Consider the following 21,789-nt stretch of genomic DNA (forward strand, 5'->3'; position numbering starts at 1 on the left):
AAAGAGTGCAAAAGGTGAACTTTGCTGTGTGTCCTGCTTGAGAAAATTCTCCAAGGGCTTGGAGTAGAGCTTGCCTCCTGTTGGAAAGTCTTAGGGACACCAAAGACTTCAGTTTCCTCGACCTACAGCACTGGGGACTGTGTGTTTTGTGCTGTTCAAGAGGAGAACCCACTGCGCGACCGCCGACGCCGGCCTGCACCGTGACCTGCCGATACCACACGGAGTCGCATTGCCCCGCTTCGCGACCCTGGTCTCCCCGACGCCGTCATTGGATGACTTCACCAACTTCACGGCTGCTCGCACCGCGACCTCTGGGCCCCGCACTCCAGCATCGCCTGCTCACACCGCAGCCTGGGCATCCCTGGCGACAACGCTCCTGCTGACACCAGCGCCTCTGCCTGCACCGTGGCCTGTGGAACACCGCTCGTGAGGTACACGAAGCACTGTCTCGTCCCACGCCGCAGCCCCGGTCCACCGACACCAGCACCATCGACTCCTGTGTCGTCGCCAGGCATCCTGCCTGCACCGTGGCCTGTGGGCACCGCTCGTGAGGGTCACGAAGCACCGTCCCGCACCGCTGGCTTTGGCCTACCGACGACAGCACTTCAGCAACGACGACGAGGCTGCCTGCACTGTGACCTGTGGACAACGCACGTCGCACCGCCCCACTTCACACCACAGCCCTGGTTTCACCGACGACGCTGTCACCGAGCTGCTGCCTGCACCGTGACCTGTGGGCACCGCATGTCGCTGGCGCACCTGACTACATCATTCTGGAGTTCGATCCGCAACGCGTGTGACCTCAAGGGCCCGACGACTCCTGCACCAACTCTGGACCCGACACCGCAACGTCAGTGACACCGCCCTCTGGAGCTCACCGTGAAGATCACGACGCCCTGCAAAACCAAGGTACTGTTTGCGGGTCTTCCCGACACCGTTTCTGGCCCCCAGCGCCGCGGCCTGCCTGAACTGTTGGTTTTGTTGGTCACGACGCTGTGATAGCCCCAGGTGGAGCTATCGACTTCAAGGAACTGTAGTTTTGAGTAAATCTTGCATAATTCATATTTTTCTTACTGTATGTGGAATCTTATCGTATTTGGTCTTGTTTTATATAGATAAATATTGGCTATTTTTCGAAAACTTTTGTGGTGTCCTTTTGTAGTGTTTTCACTTATTACTGTGTTTTATGTGCAAATGCTTTACACATTGCTTCTGAGATAAGCCTGACTGCTCGTGCCAAGCTATCAAGGGGGTGAGCAGGGGTTATCGGAGTGTGTATCTCCCTTATCCTGACTAGAGTGAGGGTCCCAACTTGGACAGGGTGCAAACCGACAGCCAACTAGCGACCCCATTTCTAACATCCATGTTTCCTGAAGAAAAATCATTTGATGGGTGGCGACCAAATTAATCCACCCTTGATCACTTAACTTCTTCAGACCGGCAATGTTCTAAAACAAGACCTTGAATAGCTCACCTGGGCTAGCGTACATACGGGAAGTAACCTGTGTGCCAACTGAGCCCCCCCCCGGCCCTCCCAAGTTCAGGGGTCCTTGATTCCTTTGGAGGTGGTAGTCAGGTCCTTCAACCCTTCATTACTGGAAGCCAAGGATCCCTGCCTAAGCATTTTCGATGAATTGAACAAAAAAGAAATACCCAAGATATCCAGAAACCAGCATTTATCAGCATAAAAATACATTAGACTTTTTTTTTAATTAACAAGCAGATATAAAAGTTAGGAGCTTTTTTAAGTTCAATTGCGGCAACTACTTTGCAACTACTTACCCATAAAAATATATTCTGTTTGATGAACTGTCACTGCTCCCATAAATTAACCAGAGCACACGAACTTAATTTTTACCTTTCAATTTCAGATCCCTTCACATTTATAGAACGTTTTATAATTTCCAATTGTACATTTTGCTTCTTTTTGCTATTGTTAATATCATCTAAGCAGTCTGGGACCTCCTGACTAGGCTTTACGGACCCCAGGTTAAGAACCACTGCCCTACAGAGCTTTAGTTTATAGAGGGTCGATGCCTGATAACAAAGGAGTGTGTCCTTACACTGGAAGGACAGTCTTCACGAAATATTTATCTGTAATAATCGTTCTGTGACAGTCTTGGCTTGGACTGGATCAAGACCATCCTCTCCTTGAAATATGGGTGATATCCATGAACACCCTATTGAGAGCAGACATTTGAGCTAGGCTATTCAGGCTCTTCAAATTTTATCATCACAGGAAGTCCTGGACAGGCTTAAAATATGTTTGTGAAAAGTGGACTTTGTTCCATAATAGTCTACTCTCTTTTGGTTTCAGTGCTGTGAATTCTTCGTTTGCTTCAGTTTGCTTGCACTTTACCTTATTCTGCAGCAGAGTTCAAAGAAGGTGCTGGAGGGCCTGATAGTGCCAGCGTTTCATGACTTTTTGTTGGAGGTGTGTACTGCTAATCTCAATGAACTAATTTGCATTTTCATTGTTTAGCCAGAAAATTGTGGCAAGGATCCGGAGGTCCTGGACCTATCTGAGACACCACTGGGTCTCGTTTAACCCTCCTGCTCTCGGCTGTATTAGACTTTACGCAAGGCTGCTGTTTTCTCCGTGCTAGCACAACGCTAGGCTTGTTTCAGGCCCACGTGAGTTACGTTTGCAGCATGTCTTGCAGATTTACATGGCATGCACGCGCTTTGCAGAGTCACGTGCAATGCACGCCCTCGTTCATCTAGTCTAGGACCCGGCCTAGTAGTAAGACGTGTGTTGTGTTTCTCCTGCTCTACTCGGGGGCTCGAGTCAAGAGGAAGCACATTGAAATAAAACCGAACACTTCCGCCCTCGAGATTTGCTTTATGCCCAGCTCTGTTCATGCCGAGCTTTTTGCGTCTTGTGAGTGAACAAGTTTGTTTTTGATTGTGTGCGCCTTCGGGGGGTGAGGGCTTGGGGGGTTCCTAATGGCGAATTATTTCTGTTCCCAGAATGCTAGAGACCGAGAACGAGGGGAAGCCTCCTGGATATTAAGCAATCGGGGTGGAGCCTCCGTCAGTTCTCTGAGTTGACTGGGAATTCTGGGTATGGTTAAACAGCACCTGTCAGCCTTGTCGCCGTTTCTGCACTGAGTTGGCAGCAAAACCCGCTCACCAGGTTCTGTGTAAACAGGCCTCTGTTTGTGACCTGATGCCATGTAAACGAGCAGCGTGTTCCCTGGTGGCCTGAGTGACGTGCAGTGTAATGCCTTTTAGATTTGTCCCCTGAAAGTACTCCTACTTACAAATTCTTTATTTAACCCTCGTGAGAAACTGAAGTTGGCCAGTTAAGGGAAGTTGCTACTGAACACGAAGTGCTCGCATGTAACAGTTTGAATATTCAGTTAAGCTGTGAAGATTTTTTTTTTCGTTCACTTGCGGCTTTGACAGGGAGGGATCCTTGGTCAGTGAGATTAAAGGAGTCAGAGTTCACAACCACCTCCGCAGTGTGCGCAACTAAAAAAAAAAGTTCTCGCGTCGAGCAGGGTCTGCAGCTGACAAGCTTAGTACATCTGACCCATAGTTTCCAAAGCCAGTGAGATGGCTTTACCTACCAGTCTTGTGTTTTGGAGCATTCATCTTATGAGTGTGCAGTCTCAAGGCTGGCTCATAATTTGTATTAAGTATTTTTTTTTATCTAGAGTGAACCTGTATGCAGTGGAGAACCATGCAACTTTGCAAAAATCAATTAAGGAAAAAATTGTGTGTATATATGTGTAGTTATAACATTGAAAGTTGGATTGCTTTGCTTACAAATGTTGCTAAGAAGTATGCACTTACTAGAAGGGACCCCCCAGTATTAGTATGTTGAATACTTTCCAGTTTAAAGCATAAACGTCTAAGGAGGGATGTTGTCCTGTTTATGAAAGTGCCCCTTTTAGCATGGTCAAATATTCCCCCCAAACCCGTCTGCGTGCACACACTGCCTGATATCCGTTGCTAACTTGATTGAGTGTGTGCTGGGATCCTGCTAACCAGGCCCCAGCACCTGTGTTCTTTCCCTAAACTGTACCGTTGCTTCAACAATTGGCACACCTCTGGCACACCGCTAAGTCCCTTGTAATTGGTACCAGTGGTACCAATGGCCCTGTAACCAGAGAAAGTCCCTAAGGCCTGCAACATTTATTGTGACACCCTAGGGGACCCCCTCGCAAACACATGCACACTGCCATTGCAGATTGTGTGTGTTGGTGGGGAGAAAATGGTAAAGTAGACATGTCATCCCCCATGCCCACAAACCACTGCCTTCGGCATAGGTAAGTCACCCCTCTAGCAGGCCTTATAGGCAGGGTGCACTACACCACAGGTGAGGGCATAGCTGCATCAGCAATATGCCCCTAGAGTGTCTGAGTCCATTCCTAAGCATTGTAAGTGCAGTGTAGCTGTACGGAAATGCCTCCTTGGCATGGTTACCCCCTGACTTTTTGCCTTTGCTAATGCCAAGTTATGATTTGAAAGTGTGCTGGCACCCTGCTAACCAGGCCCCAGCACTAGTGTTCTTTTCCTAAACTGTACCTTTGTCTCCACAATTGGCACAGCCCTGGCACCCAGGTAAGTCCCTTGTAACTGGTACCCCAGGTACCAAGGGCCCTGATGCTAGGGAAGGTCTCTAAGGGCTGCAGCATGTCTTATGCCACCCTGGGGACCCCTCACTCAGCACATACACACTTCTTGCTAGCTTGTGTGTGCTGGTGGGGAGAAAATGACTAAGTTGACATGGCACTCCCCTCAGAGTGCCATGCCAACCTCACACTGCCTGTGGCATAGATAAGTCACCCGTCTAGCAGGCCTTACAGCCCTAAGGCAGGGTGCACTATACCACAGGTGATGGCATAGGTGCATGAGCACTATGCCCTTACAGTGTCTAAGCAAAACCTTAGACATTGTAAGTGCAGGGTGGCCATAAGAGTGTATGGTCTGGGGGTCTGTCAATTACGAACTCCACAGCACCATAATGGCTACACTGAAAACTGGGAAGTTTGGTATCAAACTTCTCAGCACAATAAATGCACACTGATGCCAGTGTGCACTTTATTGTAAAAATACACCCAGAGGGCATCTTAGAGATGCCCCCTGAAAACATACCCGACTCCAGTGTGGGCTGACTAGTTTTTGCCAGCCTGCCACACACCAGACATGTTGATGGCCACATGGGGGAGTGCCTTTGTCACTCTGTGGCCAGGAACAAAGCCTGTACTGGGTGGAGGTGCTTCTCACCTCCCCCTGCAGGAACTGTAACACCTGGCGGTGAGCCTCGAAGGCCCTTTGTTACAGCGCCACAGGGCATCCCAACTAGTGGAGATGCCCGCCCCTCCGGCCACTGCCCCCACTTTTGGCAGCATGGCTGGAGGAGATAATGAGAAAAACAAGGAGGAGTCAGCCCCTAAGGTGTCCTGAGCTGAGGTGACTTACTTTTAGAAATCCTCCATCTTGCAGATGAAGGATTCCCCCAATAGGATTAGGGATGTCCCCCCCTCCCCACAGAGAGGAGGCACAAAGAGAGTGTAGCCACCCTCAGGGCCAGTAGCCATTGGCTACTGCTCTCCCAGACCTAAACACACCCCTAAATTGATTATTTAGGGGCTCCCAGAACCGAGGAAGATAGATTCCTGCAACCTAAAGAAGAAGAAGGACTGCTGACCTGAAGCCCTGCAGTGAGGACGGAGACGACAACTGATTTGGCCCCAGCCCCACCGACCTGTCTCCCTACTTTGAAGAAAACTGCAACAGCGACGCATCCAACAGGGTCCAGCGACCTCTGAAGCCTCCGAGGACTACCCTTCACCTAAAGGACCAAGAAGCTCCTGAGAACAGCGGCCCTGTTCAAGAAACTGCAACTTTTGGAAACAAAGAAGCAACTTTTAAGACCACACGTTTCCCGCCGGAAGGGTGAGACTTTCCACTCTGCACCTGATGCCCCCAGCTCGACCCTCTGCCTAGCCCAGGTGGTAGCTACACCGAGGAGCCCCCCGTGCCTGCCTGCATCGTTGAAGAGACCCCCGGGTCTCCCCATTGATTCCTATTGAAAACCTGACGCCTGTTTGCACTCTGCACCCGGCCGCCCCTGTGCCGCTGAGGGTGTACTTTCTGTGCCTGCTCGTGTCCCCCCCGGTGCCCTACAAAACCCCCCTGGTTAGCCCTCCGAAGGCAGACTGGAACCAGGGCACCCCTATTTCCATTGAAGCCTATGTGTTTTGGGCACCACTTTGACCTCTGCACCTGACCAGCCCTGAGCTGCTGTTTTTTTAACTTTGGGGTTGCCTTGAACCCCCAACGGTGGGCTACCTTGGACCCAACTTTGAACCCTGTAAGTGTTTTACTTACCTGTGAACTTAACATTTACTTACCTCCCCCAGGAACTGTTGATTTTTGCAGTGTCGACTTTTAAAATAGCTTATTGCCATTTTTGTCAAAACTGTACATGCTATTGTGATTATTCAAAGTTCCTAAAATAGCTAAGTGAAATACCTTTCATTTAGAGTATTGTTTGTAAATCTTGAACCTGTGGTTCTTAAAATAAACTAAGAAAATATATTTTTCTATATAAAAACCTACTGGCCTGGAATTGTCTTTTGAGGGTTTGTTCCTCGTTTATTGCCTGTGTGTTTACAACAAGTGCTTAGCACTACCCTCTGATAAGCCTACTGCTCGACCACACTACCACAAAATAGAGCATTAGAGTTATCTCTTTTTGCCACTATCTTACCTCTAAGGGGAACCCTTGGACTCTGTGCACACTAGTTATTACTTTGAAATAGTACATACAGAGCCAACTTCTACATTAGCCATATTGAGTTACTTGGGCTGGGAGTTTGTCGTTATGAACTCCACAGATCCATGATGGCTTTACTGAAGACAGAGGTTCTCAGCTCAATAAATCCACACTGATGCCAGTGTTGGATATATTGTAAAATGCACACAGAGGGCGTCTCAGAGATGCCCCCTGAAATCCCCCAACCCTCTAGTGTGTGGCTGAAAGGTCTGTGCAAGCCTGCCACAACCAGACAAGTTTCTGACTACATGGAGTGTGGAGTGTGCTCTCAGGAGTCGGGGACAAAGCCTGCTCTGGGTAGAGGTGCTTCACAGCTCTCCTCTGCAGGAACAGCAACACTTGGCGGTGAGCCTCAAAGGCTACTGACTTTGTTCTGCTGCCTCATGGCATTCCAGTTAGTGGAGATGCCGACCCCCCCGGGACAAGACCCACTTCTGGCGGCAGGTCCAGCGCGAAAATGACTAAACACCAGGAGGAGTGTCCACCCTAGCTGGGACCACCTCTAGGGTGCCTAGAGCTGAGGTGAATCCCTCATGGTAGAATCCTCCATCTTGGTATGGAGGGAGATAGTGAATAGGGTTAAGTATGTGCTTCTTCTCCAAAGGGAATGGGCACAGGAAGGATGTAGCCACCCTCCGGGTTAGTAGCCATTGGCTGCTGCCCTCTGACCCCTGTAACACCCCTAAATCTAGTGTTTAGAGGCACTCCTGAACCTTGCTCTTCAGATTCCTGGCAACCTTAAAGAAGGACTGAACAGCTGCACCAGGAGAGAAGACTCCAAACAACATCTGACTTTCCCCCAGCCTTACTGACCTGCCTGCAGCTTTAAGACTACTGCAGGACCAGCAACCTCTACAAACCCCCAGAGGGCGGGCGGCCTGCCTAAGGACCAAGATCTCCTGAGGACGGCAGCCCTGTTCACAAAGAAACCTACAACAAGGACTCCAGAGCCAGTAGCCTCTTTGAGCTCGGATTTCCTCATTAAAAAGCATTGGGCGCCCGACGCTATGTTTGCACCCTGCACCTGGCTGTCCCTGTGTGGGTTTGGTGCTTACCTGTTGCCTCCCTGGTGCTGATCTAAACCCCCTTGGGCCCGTGACCCGACCCGCATGTATTTATCTGCAAACAGTTCTCTTTCGAGTGCCCCCAGTCTGCATGGGATTCCATTGGAAGCCCGACACCCACTTTGACCTCTGCACCCAGCCGGCTATGTGTTGCTGGTGGTGCACTCTTTGTGTCTTCCTAAACTTTGCCCTGTGGACACCTTAACCTCCGAGGACTGGGACCGTAAGTCGAGAACGTACCTCTAAACTGTGCATGTATTCCCCCCACCCCAGGACTGCCTTGCCTTCAATGAAAATTGCAATTTCTATTGTGATATTAAAAAGTATTACTTACCTGAAAGTTGTTTTAACAGCGAGTTCCAAACAAAGTGCATTTGATACTTGAAAGTTATATATTCTTGAAACTGTGCTTACCTGCAACAAAGATCCTTTTGGTTCTAGAAGTAAAGTAACAAAGTATATTTTTTAAACATAAACATTGGCCTGGAGTTAGTCATTGAGTGAGTGCCTCATTTCTTGACTTTGTGTACAACAAATGCTTGACACTACCCTATGATAAGCCTAACTGCTCAACCGCACTACCACAAAAGAGAGCAGTACTATTATCTACCTTAGCTTCTGTAAAGCCTCTGGGGAACCCCTGAACTCTGTGCACACTATATCTTACTTTGGTATAGTAAGTATATACAGAGCCAGCTTCCCACATTCTGTTCAACTAATCCACATCCCTCACCTCTCATACATACAAGAGCTGCTGAACAGAGGACAATTGGTATTTACCCCGCTAGCCTCTTTTCCACCATCTCAAGTATGTTTTGACAAAGACTGTAAGATCACAGCTTCATGGTTAAAAATAAAAATAAAAAAATAACAACAAAAAAACACGTTCATCACCGGTTGAGAGATAAATTTCTGTGCTGTGAGTGTTTTAAGTGTTTATGGGCATCTCGGCATAGACACTGCTGAAACCATCTGAGTCACTAGACTCCGAAGAAGCTGACACCGGGCGTGAAACAGGTTCTTGTTGTATAATTGTCTGTTGACTTCAGTTTTAATTTAAACTGTCGAATTTCCACTATATTTCTATGCACTGATGTCAAAAAAACTGACATGCCACAGCTGGATTCAGTAGATGGGCTTGACTGCAATAGCTTCCAGGGCAACCTGACCTCCTTCCTGTACCAGACCCCTACTTGTAGTTATTTTGCAGTGTGTACTGACACACAGCAAGTCACAGTATTTCCAGGCCTGGTCTATTCTTTCATAGAATTTTTCGGGGCTTGTTTCCCAAATTAGTATGATTGAAGCAAACCCAAGACCAACGCTTTAAGAACATATTAAGATGTTAGAGAGAGTTGAGAAAGAGAGAGGGACCAGAACTGAAAAGTGAGTGACTGCTAGAGTGAACTGTCAATACGAAACATGGCCCAAAAAGATCACGTCTACTTGTCAGGTTGCTAACTTTGTCACCTGCATAGCTTGCATTCCATTTTCTGCTTAATGTTGGCACGCTTGCAAATTTGCCAAGTGTGCCTATGCCATGTTTGACACTGTTAGCATGCCTATAGCATGTCCATACTTCTGATGGCAAAATGGAAACTACAAACCCCCATAAGGCACAGTACTTTAAAACAGTTTCTCGCAGTGAGTTGAGCACTCACTGCTGACTTGTCTGCATTGTAGGTCCCATGTTTGAATGCAGCCACAAGCCAACTCGTTTTGTTCTTCAGTGGTTGATTAGTTGAGTTATGTCTTGATTAATACTACACGTGTAACTTGTGTCGAAACAGCACAATCTGTCATAGAAACCTGCATCTTGGCACTAGGACACCATAGAATATCAGGAAAAAGCAGATGCCAACAGAGTATATCGACCACTCTGTAACATGAAATCTAGTTTAAGGGGCTTTCGACTGTAGCCATAAAACTGTTGGAGTCGTAGGGATGGGGATGGTCTTTCCACTCTTGTGGCACATGAATGCTGATGGCTGTTCCATCTCAACATGCTCTTTCGAAGATCTGGACCTTCAGCTGGTGCCATGGACCACATCTGCGGATTGTCCTGGGAGCATTGGGGGAGCTCTGAGATCCAAGATCAGCATCGACCTAATTCAGCAGCCAGTGGAGGGGGCGTCGGGCAACAGTCACATGGTGATACCTGTGGAGGCCACAAGCTAGGCTAACTGCTATGTTCTGCAGCCTCATCAGCTACCCTGTGCAGCTTCATGGAGCCCGACAAGCACAACATTGCTATAGTGAAGTGGTGGCACAGTGAAGGCCCTCATAAGGATGCTTTTCAAAAGACAAAAAGTCTCTATTGTGCTGTAACTGAAAGCTATTTTGAAAAAGTTAAGATTGACTGATGTTTCATGTGACACAGGCCCCAATGTTGTTTTTGTTTGTTCCATATAGTACTTCCTGCTTTGGTATGTTGATCTGTAAAGAAAAGGTAGCGCTAGTGCCGAATTTAGTTATACCCGTATTTACCTCAGGAAGACGAACAACTGATTTAGCACGTATGCGATTTAAACGTATGATCTGGGGGTAATACGTAGATGTTTTTTTGCCACTGGACAGGTCTGTCATTCCCAAGCTGTGTAATCAAATTTACACCACCTAGAAAGTTAAGTGTTATTAAGTTGCATGCAAGGTATTTTAAGTGTCCCTCTCTTTTTTTATTTTTTTATATTGACCACCTAATTTGTGTTAAGTTTCGCAGGCCAGTTAACCTAGAATGGTCTCACGTGTTGCATGGAGACCCACCCCGAAAGGCGCCTTAACCCTACATTGCAACCCCACTCCCCCCACCCTCAAGGTTTCTCAGTCAGTAATTTCAGTGGGCTCACTCGTCAGGCATATCCATCGGTATGGTTTGGAGAAATGTATTCTGAAGGGGGGGAATGAATTTGCTTCAGTTGGGCCGAGCGGAGCTTTAAAGCCGATCATTTGGAGGCTGGGAGGAGGCGAGGCCTGCACACGCGCTCCTGCTCCCCGTGGCTGCCCCTTTAAGCTGCGGTGGCTGCTGGCTGGCTGCGCGTGGGGGAGGGGAGCCAGCGCTCCCCGGTGGCTCTGGTGATAGCGAGGTTCGTAGCCAGCGCCCGCCCGGGCCCTGACACAGCAGGATGGGAGGGGCGGCGGGCGCAGCCGAGGCCTCCGCCCGCGCGTGCAGCACGCTCTGCACCTAGGAGGCTTCCCTGCCTTTTGGAAACGCTTATTTTCTAGAAAATAAAGTCCCGCTCGCAGGGCCGGGCTCGGCACTAACGGGGGGCGGCGCCAGGACAAAGGCGTTTGTCCCCCCCCACCAAAACTCAGCGGTTGGAAGCTGGCGGCCGTTGCTTTTATGCTAATATTTTTTTGACAGCTTTCCCCTTTATAGCCACGTTAAATTGACTTCCCTGTATTTTGCCACATATCGTTTCTTTTACCACGTTTGTTGCCTTCTTGTGCTTTGAGGTTTAAAATCGTTACCGACGTATATGGTTATGGTTCCTGCAGCCGGCTTTATATATTCATTGTTTTACATCTGACGCAAAGTTGTGTGACTCTAAAACTCGAATACAAATATGAGTACAGTCATTAATTACTTTAAATGAGAATAGAGAGCTGTGGGTGCCCCAAAAAGGTGCATGGACAGATAAGCGCAACTCATAATTTTCTCAAGTGTATACTGAACTCCTCTGCTTCACGCAGTGTCTCTCCTGGACAACGTTTGGGTTCCTTTCTTTAAGTTTGTTTTATTATTGCATTTATACATATTATACGGTGACAGACTTGCGCCTGAAACAGACCAGACAGACATGGGTGGCCTTGCGAATGCTTGTTAAGACCAATCAAATTAATGGGTAGCAACAATGATAATGTTTTATATAAGTAGAATTGGACAATATGTGCCTGAATTAAGCCTTTCCAAGAGGCCTGTAAGGGTTAATGGTCTTTGGAGTGTCTCAATTCGCCTGTCCCCCGTCCTTCACACCACGTTCCTCTGCATTCTCACGCTTAGACACTCGCCCTTCTTCTCCTCGCACCTTTCTGAAGTCTCATCTACATGTTTCCCAGGTCATCATCCCTTTCACTTCTGCCTTTTTACCGTTTTTCTGCAGGTACTTGGTTGTTTCACCTCCCTGTACTATTTTCTTTTCCTTTAGCATGTTGTTTTTTAATCATGTTTTTATTTAGCATTTGGTTCAAATGTAGGGCACACACGTATAGCCTCTTCCTGGAGACCCCCACACAAGGCGATCACGTGCCAGGCGCACCTTTGAGCAGTTTACAGAATGGTCAGGAATCAAATGCAAAATTTAAACAATGTAGCATGAAGAAGTCAACAAGCTTAGAAAAACAAGCAGCGATGCACAATGCATTTGTCCTTTGTCACGGTTAGTATTTCATAGCTGGTATACCTCCTTCACACACTTAGGTAAAATGGTTTACAATTGGCACATACATTGCTCTGTGTGCTCTACTGAGAGGCCAAGAATTAGATGAGCATGTAATCTGAAAAGCTTTCTGATTCACTGTCAGCCTCTGTGAGAAATCTTCACTGCTTTAGCCTTAACTTTAGGCCTCTTTGTCCTGCTTTTTATGATTCACAACAGTAAATCACCGGGATAGGTAGAGTCACTCGATTCATAGTGTGCCTTCAAAGGAGTCCTATGTTGCATGAAAAAACAACTACGAAAACGCAACCAATAGAAAAAAACATACCTTTTAGGACTGTATGACGAAGTAAATCATGAAATGTAAGCAGTGCTTGCATTATCTTAAGGATTGCTACCGACATTGTTGAGAAATCAGTCCGTGATTTGCCTGTAAAGTTAAAAACATCAGTATAAGTCGTGGAAGGGACCCGATTCAAAGTGCGTTATTAATTACTGTCTGGTCTGAGCACTGGTGAGATCCGCTCCACCTAAAGCTGTAAGTACAGAGCTGTAGCATCTAGTTTTCAAAATGAGCGAAAATCCAAGTGCATGATATAATATAGTACAGGTCACTAATAAGTAATAAACTCTTTAGAGCTACACATTTGAAGCATGGGTAAGTCCCTGAGGAGCTGAGTACACCTTGTCATCCTTGTGGCTTTAAATACATGGGAACTGAGATGGTTTTATACATCCTAGCTACGTACCTTGTTTATTATAATATTCAGTCTAACATAAACTGACTCCCAGTCTTATCCATCATGCACCTTTTAAAAGTAACCATTCTGTCCAAGCCTCTGAGAAGTACGCCATATGGTGTGTTTTTTCTTTAAGGTGTCCACGATCTCTCTGGTGTTTTTCTAATTCGAAAGGACTATTTCGATTATGGACTCTTGAAGTGAAAGTGACTTTTCATGCGGGTAACAAGACGGTTTTGTCACTAGACCATGTGAAAGGAACCAAGAGATTCCCCTTGTGTGTAAGTGACCCTGCTAACCTCTGCTTCTTAGCTGATAAGAACTCCCACCCATTCCACAGGACTTATTCCCCTCCTTACCATATTGCACTTCTCTCCTACACTTTTCTTATTCTCTTCCACCCCCACCACCACCAGGGAGGACTGAATCTTCCCTTTACCCAGAGTATCTGAAATAGACAGTCACAACTCGCTAGCAGTAACTCTGTTCATTCTTTGTTGTAGGTGTGCAAGCGTTTGCTTAGACTTTTTTGATACTGGTGTGCTCCAGTTCAAGTTGAGCTTTTTAGTTGAAATTCTGCATTGTTATGAAATAGAACAGTGTCCAACTCTCTTGAAAGTAGAATGTCTTCATGCTGTGTGTAATAGTGGTACGTGTGCTACCTGGGTAACAGTTGTTGTGCAACTCGGGCTGGCCCACAGATTAGGGTTCTTGAATTTATGGTGGGGGAAACCCATTCTGGTGAGAAATTGCATGCGTGGAACAGATAACCATTTCATAAACGGTAGTTTATTCTACTTTGTGGATTTCATAAAGTGTTTCAGTTTTTGTGAATTTGTGGGCTTTGTGCCCTTTCCTACCCCCACATATGCCATTACAAAACGCTGTGAATCAGCAAAAGTTTGCATTTAACAGAAAACCTTTTTTCGCATTTTATTGCTTTGCTGTTTTGTTTTTTTGTTGTTTTTTTTCTTTCACGGAACTGCTCTAGATTTGATAGAACTTGCAGGCAAGTGTTATAATCAGGAAAGTGAAACTGAAAGTCCAGCATGCTCGGTCCCGTTGGCTGTAAAATGGGGGCTTTTGGACATAGGGCTTGTTCAAGACACTGCAGACAAGATAATAAGAGTAGGTTTGACTCGGTGTACTGGAAGATTTTGGCCAGGTGCGTTATCGGGGTTATGTCTCGAGTAACTGAAATACTTGGCACGAATGGGAGAAGAATGCGTTTGCATGGGATCAGCTCATGCAGCATTTGCTGATAGAGTAATTTATATTTTGCTTTTTCACATTTGATAATGGGTGAGCTACAAGAGCGCCCTCAGAAGCAAAAGTGAACAAGACCCCGCAGCTAAAAGGTGGTGTCACAGATAAAGTGTCCCTGGCACAAATTTTTAATGTTTTGAACAGTGCTGCCCCAGAAACTGATAACCAGGGCCTTTGTAGCTATTGAAACTTGGCCACAATATCTTGCCTCACTTTGGCAGAATTTGTTTCAGAGAAATTTGACTAGTCCACGATATTGGACATGCATGACTTTTACCAACTGGGATGCCCGCGGAGTGTTTAAGTTAGGAAATGTATCTTTTTAAAACTGTGCCAGGTTACAAATGTATATGTATACACCAGCCCTCCCGTTCACCACCCCATTGCCAAAGGCAATAGGTCACCCATTGCTGAGCCCTATTGTTTTGCCAGTGCTTGTTTAGGTTTAGCCTACAGAGAGATGTTAGCTGTTTGTTGTTGAAGATCTGTTTGGTACAATACCAATGGTTAATGGTGTTTTAGTCAATATATTACTCATTATTGATGGCTTTCTTGTCCGTTTCATTTGATTGCTTTTATTCAGTGGCATTTCTTCCTCTTATTTTGTTTTCCTTCTCATGGTCCATTACTTCTTTACCATCCTTTTGATTGGATGACTTGTAGCCTTCAGCTCCACTGTTCACATTCAGGGAACTAAATACCTTTCTTTTTCTTCTTTTTTGGTTCACCTTTCCTCAAGAGTGCATGAACATTATTGCTTCTTTCCTCTTGTACTTCTTCCCTTCCTGCCCCTGCGCTCTGTGTTGTTCCCTACACCTCCTACTTCATCCATAAAAGCACAGCAACACGTTTTTTCCAGGGATATAACTAAGGGGCAAACTTTGCCTTAGTTGGTTTTGTTTTATTTCCAGTGTTCCACATCTTGCACCAAAGTCTTTGGCTTGGCACGCAAAGATAGCAAGCATTTATGATGTTTGGCAAGGTGAGGCTGCTGTACTCAGCTGGCATTTGAGACCGCTGGTGTACTTAGTTTAGCTGAAAGGACATGTCCCTTCCCCTGGAGGCCATAATCATGCTCCCCGAAGTGCTGCAGAGCACCAAATGGCTGGAGCAATTGTTTCGGGTCCTAGCCCTGTGGAAAATAAATTGGGCCTTGGCAGGAGTTTCTTTAATTACTTAAACTTAGTATTCAAGACTTCAAAGAGCTGTTACACTTGTAAATTACTGCAACTAGTCCCCTGATTATTTTGAAGCTGCATCATAAATTCCAGTAGCTAGCTTGGCTCTCGTAATAAAGGTGAGAACTTACGGCTTTTTCAGTATTTATTCTTGTTCACAGTCTCTTTCTTGGCAAGTCTGTTATTCTCACTCTCCTGGTAGTAATTTAAGTTTCATGGACTTCATCAGTGATACCGGGTGTCCCTGTTGCAATGGTTGTTTGTTTGAAGTTTTAGACCTCAAAGTATCTAAATAACGTTTTAGCAACAGAGGCCTGTGTTCAATTTGTAGTTGCCACCATTTCTGTTCAGGATTAGTTCTTATTTAAATGTGTTCTGCTTCCACTGGTGTGTACCTTATTGTGTGCTTCAGACGAGCTCCTCCGCTAGTTGGGCTTGTGGTGTTTCTGTAGAAATAGTAGTATTTTGGTTGTAGGGTTTCTGTTTGAATTGAAGTCAGCATACGTTACTGTACGCTGTCTTTCCTTGCTCCAGCATTATCTGGAAATACTCCATAGGTCTTACCTGAACAAACACTCAACCAAATATGACCAAGCATCAAATATTTTACCAAGTTTTATAAAATCCACTCCTAGCCTCTTTCGCTTAACAAAACGTAGAGCCTTAAAAGGGTACTGTTATTGAACACTACGAAATGTAGGTAGGAAAATCATATATATGTGCTGTGCATAGTCCTCTCCTGCCCTGTTTGGTTGTACATGATGAGGCGATTGAGGTTGGAGCATTGAGGTGTCCCTAGGCGCTGCCCTGAAGTAGGATTGCTCGTTGGGGTGAATAGCTGTTGCAGGTGTCTCAGAATAACCTGTAGGCCACATGTGAAACCATTCAGAACAGACTTGGCATTTCATCCTTTTGAGATTGATAAATATTAATTTAAATTTGACTATCTGCTGGCAGACGCCCGGGAGACAAATCGTGTGGTGCGGCTCTAAACGGCTACCATATCATTAATTCTCCTTTAAAAGATCAGTGAATTGATCGAAATCAGTTGTGGCATTGTTAGATTTATTGAAAACTCAGGTGAGGAACAGTTGGCCCATACTTTGATTTCTCTAGTGACATTTCCGGTTGATCCTTCAGATGGTTTCAGCTGGCTGCAGTTGGTGGTATGTGGTCTTTCAGTGAAGTGCCAAGAGAAGAATTTCAGTTGCATCATGAACATTGTAATTAGTGTCAAATCGTATCTATTGTTATAATAATTGGACGTTTATTTAACAGGTAGAAAATGCCTCTTATTTTTGCAGTTGGACACAGCTCGGTGACAAGATTCCTCAGTGTTGGAACTGCATCCAGCAGAAAGCGTTTGCAATTAGCCTACTGTGGTGGTGTGCACAAGACACAGTTTACAGGGACCCTCACCCCGAGTGACTACCGCACTCACTACTCCGCAGATGTTATACATCGGAATAGGTTTAGCAAAATAAATGTCTGATTAAAAATATCATGCCTTAAATACCATTTAGAAATGCATTTAATTGGGTTTTTTTTTTAGTATTAAATAGAAATATCACGTCCTACATAACCTTTAAATGCCTTTCCATTGGGTATAGAATTGTTATTAAACTGCAGTGGGTTCGTATTTAGTTAATATTTTAAGGTGCTTTATTTTTGTGTTTGTATATTGGTTAAGGATATTCTGGTACCATACCCTGTCCAGCCCCTTGGCTCATTGTGTGACACACACTCGTACCCTGTGCCTTGTTGCTTCGATAACGTGTGACGCACATTCGTGTCCAAGGCCCCAGTGGCGTCTGACAGGCTGTGTGGGCTGGGGCGGGAGCAGGCGGCACACCGTCAGGAAGGGAGGCGCAAACTCGCGGGCCCAGCAACAGCGAGGCTGTGGTTTGTGTGCACAGGGCCCGAGCAGATGTACAGCAGTTAGGCCAGTGGGGGAGGGTCAGCATTTGCATAACTGATGATTGTGAGGGAGAGGAGCTGGATTAGAAGGGGGAGGGGTGCGGCCGGGAGCACAAAGGCTGTCAAGATGTACTGGCTGCTGGTGTTCCGCAGTGCCGCCGCCGCCTGCGCAGATGACGCGGTCAGACTTCCCCTGGGCTCCTTCTACAAACGATTGTCCCTTGTTTTGTGTGTGTGTGTGTTGTGTTTTTATTTGTTTTCTTCTTTTGCCTTACCAAGACGGGCATCTGCGAAGGTGGTGGCCCGGGTCTCCGAGGGAGGCGGATCTGAGCAGGGCCTGGTAGTTTCACCCGCACGCTGTATGTAGTGCTAGGGAGGATGCTTCGAAAGCGAGCGGTTTGCTTCTTTTAACTGCTTCGTACATAGCGTTGGCTGCAGTTGCGTAGCCAGGGTGTCGTACAAGGAAAAAAATAAGCCCCTGACTGCTGTTTGATGACATACATGGATAATCAGGGTTCAGTCGGCCACGGTTCCGCTGCTCGAGGCCCCTGCGAGGCTGCCCGTGACCCTGTTCCACGCATTCAGTCCTGCTTGCAGGCGCGCACGCGTGGAGAGTTCTTTAACTAGGAGCCCACTTTGCTGACTTACAGAAAAGTGACAACAGTGTGGGGAGGTACCCGTTGTTATGTATTTTGTTTAAAATTTATTATAGATGAACCACCCTCGTTAGTTTCTGATGAGAAGCACAAAGTGAGAAGTAAACGCGACGTGACTTCAGTGCTTTAAATGGGCAGGTACTGTCCGGTACTGAGTACCTGAAGCTTAATTTGAAAGGGCGAGTACCCGCACTTCTCCGCACTGCTGTAATATATTTAATGGGAGAGTACCTGAACTTTACGGAAGCAAACGTTAGTACCTGTGCACTTTTGTAGATCTAATTAAACACTGAGCTACCCTGACACCGCTGTTTCAACTCCCAGGTGACCTTCTTGTGGCCCTTGAATGGTGTCAAAGCTGCCTTCTGTCTGGTTTTATAAATGGCAATTTTTGTATGGCCTTAGTTTCCATTAACACGCTTGGGCCGATGACTGGGGGTGCCTCGGCGGCAGCTCTCGCTGCGCTGCTTCTGACCAGAAGTGTCAGTCGGAGTGAACTCCGTGTTTTAAGGGTGGTTAACCAGGGGCGCAGGAGAAGCAGTCTCGTCTGACGCTCCCAAGGCGCTTTTGGACATTTAGAGCCTCAAACTCGATGCACAGCGCCAGATGGTAATAGAGGTGATGGGTGCTAGTGCTTGGAATCCGGGAACCTTGTTTCGAATCCTAGGCGCCTGACATAACACTATTATTTTGGACAAAGTACTTAATCTCATGGTTCTCAAAAACTGGAACTGTAATGTAATTGTGTACTTCCCATTTACTGTGCACCAGAGTGCGTGAGGAGCTTGAAGGGGATTCCTTTGTTGATCGGGTGCCAGTGGAGGTGTCTCAGGTGCCCGGAGGTGTGGCTGCGGCGAGGGATGTCCAGGAAAAGTCTAGCAGTTGCATTCTGGATTCTTTGCAGCGTCTTTTGGAGCTTCTGGGAGGTGCCAGCATAGAGTGCATTTCCGTAGTCGAGCTTGCTGCTTCTGGGTGACTGTTCTTCTGGATGCAACAGGGAACCACTTGAAGATCTTTCAGAGCAGGCGGAGCGTATGGAAGCAGTACGACGACACAACATTGACTTGGTGGTTCATAGAGAGCAAGGATGATGCCAAGGTTATGTGCTTGGTCGGTGTGGGGGGGGGGGTAGGGGGGGGGACTTAGAGTGCTGTGGGCCACCAGAAGACGTTCCAGGTGGAGGTGGTGGTGCTCAAAATTAGGACTTATGTCTTGTCGAAGTTGAGCTTGAGGCGGCTGTCTTTCAACCAGGCGGCAAGCGCCTTCCTCCTGTTGTGGAAGTTGTTCTTCACAACTGTAGGTTCGTCGGTGAGGGAGAGGATCAGCTGAGTGTTGTCCGCATAGGAGTCGATGTAGAGTTCGTGGTTTCTGACGATGACTGCTAGCAGGACCATTTAGTTGTTGAAGAGGGTAGGGCTCAGGGACACCCCAGCTGATCTCTAGGTTTAGATGTGAATGGGGGGAGTCTGACTCTCTGGGATCGGCCGGTGAGGAAGGAGAGGATCCATTCCACTTGACAAAGTTCTGATCTCTCACTAGCAGTAACTTTAATCACCAGAGCTATCTTGACTTTTTTTATTGTTACCTGAAAACTGCTGGATGCACAAGGAAGAAGTTAACGTGCTTTTAAATCCATAATAATTTATTTTTAAACACAGCACCCCATACCAGAGACAGCGCCTAGTGCTGCTGCACCAATCGCACCGCCCTAAAGCTGGCCCTCTTGACCATCTTGGTCTCCCACCACCAAGCACGATCTGAAGCGCTCAGCTGCCCACCAGTTAGGTTTGCTCTTAACACATACCATAAACGTACATTCATTAATATCAGACGTTCTGCGAAAGTTGACAATTTAGCTTTGTGACTGGGTTGTGTGTAATTATTAGACTATATTTTCTGTGTGCCTGCGGTTGTAAAGTCGCTCCCCTCCACCCCCCCATCATCCAACCCCTCCAATTAGGTCTTGTTCAGTGTGTTAGTGTACTGTTAAAAGATGTGCTTGCTCACTGGTATCTTAGAGTGGTCTTGAAGGGTGTACTAAAAGGTTTTGTTGAAGTCACATGTAGTAGGTTGTGGTGTGATATTAGCTGCTGTGGTAGGTAGAGTTGTGCCATGCAGTTATGTTTCCTGCTGTGTGGCATGACATGTTGGATGAAGGCATACCGAAGTATTTTTGTAAAAGTCTCTGGAGCTACATTGGTCTTCATATGTGGACTGGGAGTTGTGTACGGGTCATATTCCCCCCCCCCCCCCCCCCTGTGTTTTACCCCCACCCCACTCATATTTGCACCCTCTGTTGACAGCCGAATTGATCACATATTCAGATCTTTCTTGAACATAATGGTGTCAGAGACTTTGTTGTGCTCTTCATCCTGCCTGTCTGTGCTCCCAGTGACTGTACATCCAGAATGGGGGTGTGTTTAACATCCACAAGGGTGTCACCATGACTCAGTCACAGGTCGTTGTTCCATCATGTTCAAGACTCACTGGCGTCGGCTGAAGGACACCTGATGCTCTGATGTCCCACCCCTGCCTTTGTCCTTCTTTGACCAGAGACTGTTGTAAGAGTGAAAGCATGTGAACGGAGGCACCTTTTTAGGGATTCTGTGGGTGTGTTCTCTACTGATAGCCATTGACTTCTCTTACCCTGATACTGTGGTGCGAGTAAGCTCTCCCACTGAAGGTTTAGTACATGTTTGTTTGTTACTGCTTTTGGATTGCAATCCAAAATGTGTGCCCATTTTAGGTCTGGGCTTTTAGCTGACAACTTGACCTGTTGCTTACAAAATGCATACAGTGTGGAGAGGATGTTGTGTAATGGTCAGAGTTGCCGACTTTGGAACTGGGGAACCAAGTTAAGAGTTTCTGCATCAGCTTGACATGGATTCTTCACAGTTCACTTAATCTCCCTGTGCCTAAAAAAACACAAATTAATCTGTCATTCTGTAATGTACTTGGCGCGCATATATACCACTCAAATCACTCACATATCTTTGGGTCGAGTTTGTGGTATAAGAAACAAAAAAAAACAACAGCAAAAAAGTGCACCCTGCGTCTGCCCGTTTTAATTGTTGGCTTTCTTTGACCAGACTCTTTTAGCTATTGACTTAAAACTTTGACAATTACATCTTGGCTCAGCCAGTAGAGTGTTCATCTCTCAGGTAATGCTATTGGCTGTGGAAGTGTTTCCTGCCTCCACTAGAGCTCCTGCTTTGAACTGCATAAAGGACTACTTTACAGTTTTAGCCCACTGTGTCTGCTGCTACTATCCTAGCCCCCTGCTAATTCTGCCTGCATTTTCACACTTAATCCAGACCTTTTGGCTTTTCCAGTGCCTGTTCCCCCTGGAACAAGTAATCTTTGGAGTTCCCTCTTGGGCTGGAAGATGTATGTTCACAAGCAACACAAACCACCATTCTCCAGAGAGGCAATTTAGGCACCCACAGCTGGATTACCGATGTTGTTGTAGCATTCTAACGCCGCCCCCCCTCCCACCCTAAAGGGTTTTTGGTCACATTTCTGTTTGAGGAGTCGCAGTATGACTGTAAGTGGGAATGTTTGAGATCATTCTCCGTTACTATGGTTGATGGGGGATCTGGCAGCCAGTGTTTTCGTTCCTTTGCCTGCCATCCCCTTTCTTTTGATGGAAGTGGCGTGCTCCCAACAGCTTGTAGCCGCGTTCATACCAGCTGTAAATGGAATCCACGCGTACCAGACCATAGTTTCTGGAACATGCCCTTCTACTGCCAGAGGCACGCTGTGCTTCTTCCTTGCATAGCAGACTCTTCTGTGGGACAGGGTT

At 46.6% G+C, this 21,789-nt stretch overlaps 1 protein-coding gene across 6 annotated transcripts in view; it reads left to right on the plus strand.

Annotated features, from left to right (window-relative positions):
* The window catches only part of SSBP3 (single stranded DNA binding protein 3), a 277,102-nt gene that overhangs the window by 32,211 nt on the left and 223,102 nt on the right, over positions 1-21,789 (plus strand). For 2 of the 6 annotated variants that reach the window (XM_069232628.1, XM_069232629.1), the window contains exon 1: positions 17,429-17,512. The exons of the other annotated variants lie outside the window; for them this stretch is intronic. In XM_069232628.1, the coding sequence (XP_069088729.1) occupies positions 17,459-17,512 (54 nt within the window). In that variant the 5' untranslated portion in view covers positions 17,429-17,458. Of the gene's footprint in view, positions 1-17,428; positions 17,513-21,789 lie in introns of those variants that run through there. 6 annotated transcript variants of the gene reach the window in all.

This window comes from Pleurodeles waltl, chromosome 4_2, assembly GCF_031143425.1.
Source record: "Pleurodeles waltl isolate 20211129_DDA chromosome 4_2, aPleWal1.hap1.20221129, whole genome shotgun sequence".
NCBI classification, from domain to species: Eukaryota; Metazoa; Chordata; class Amphibia; order Caudata; family Salamandridae; genus Pleurodeles; species Pleurodeles waltl.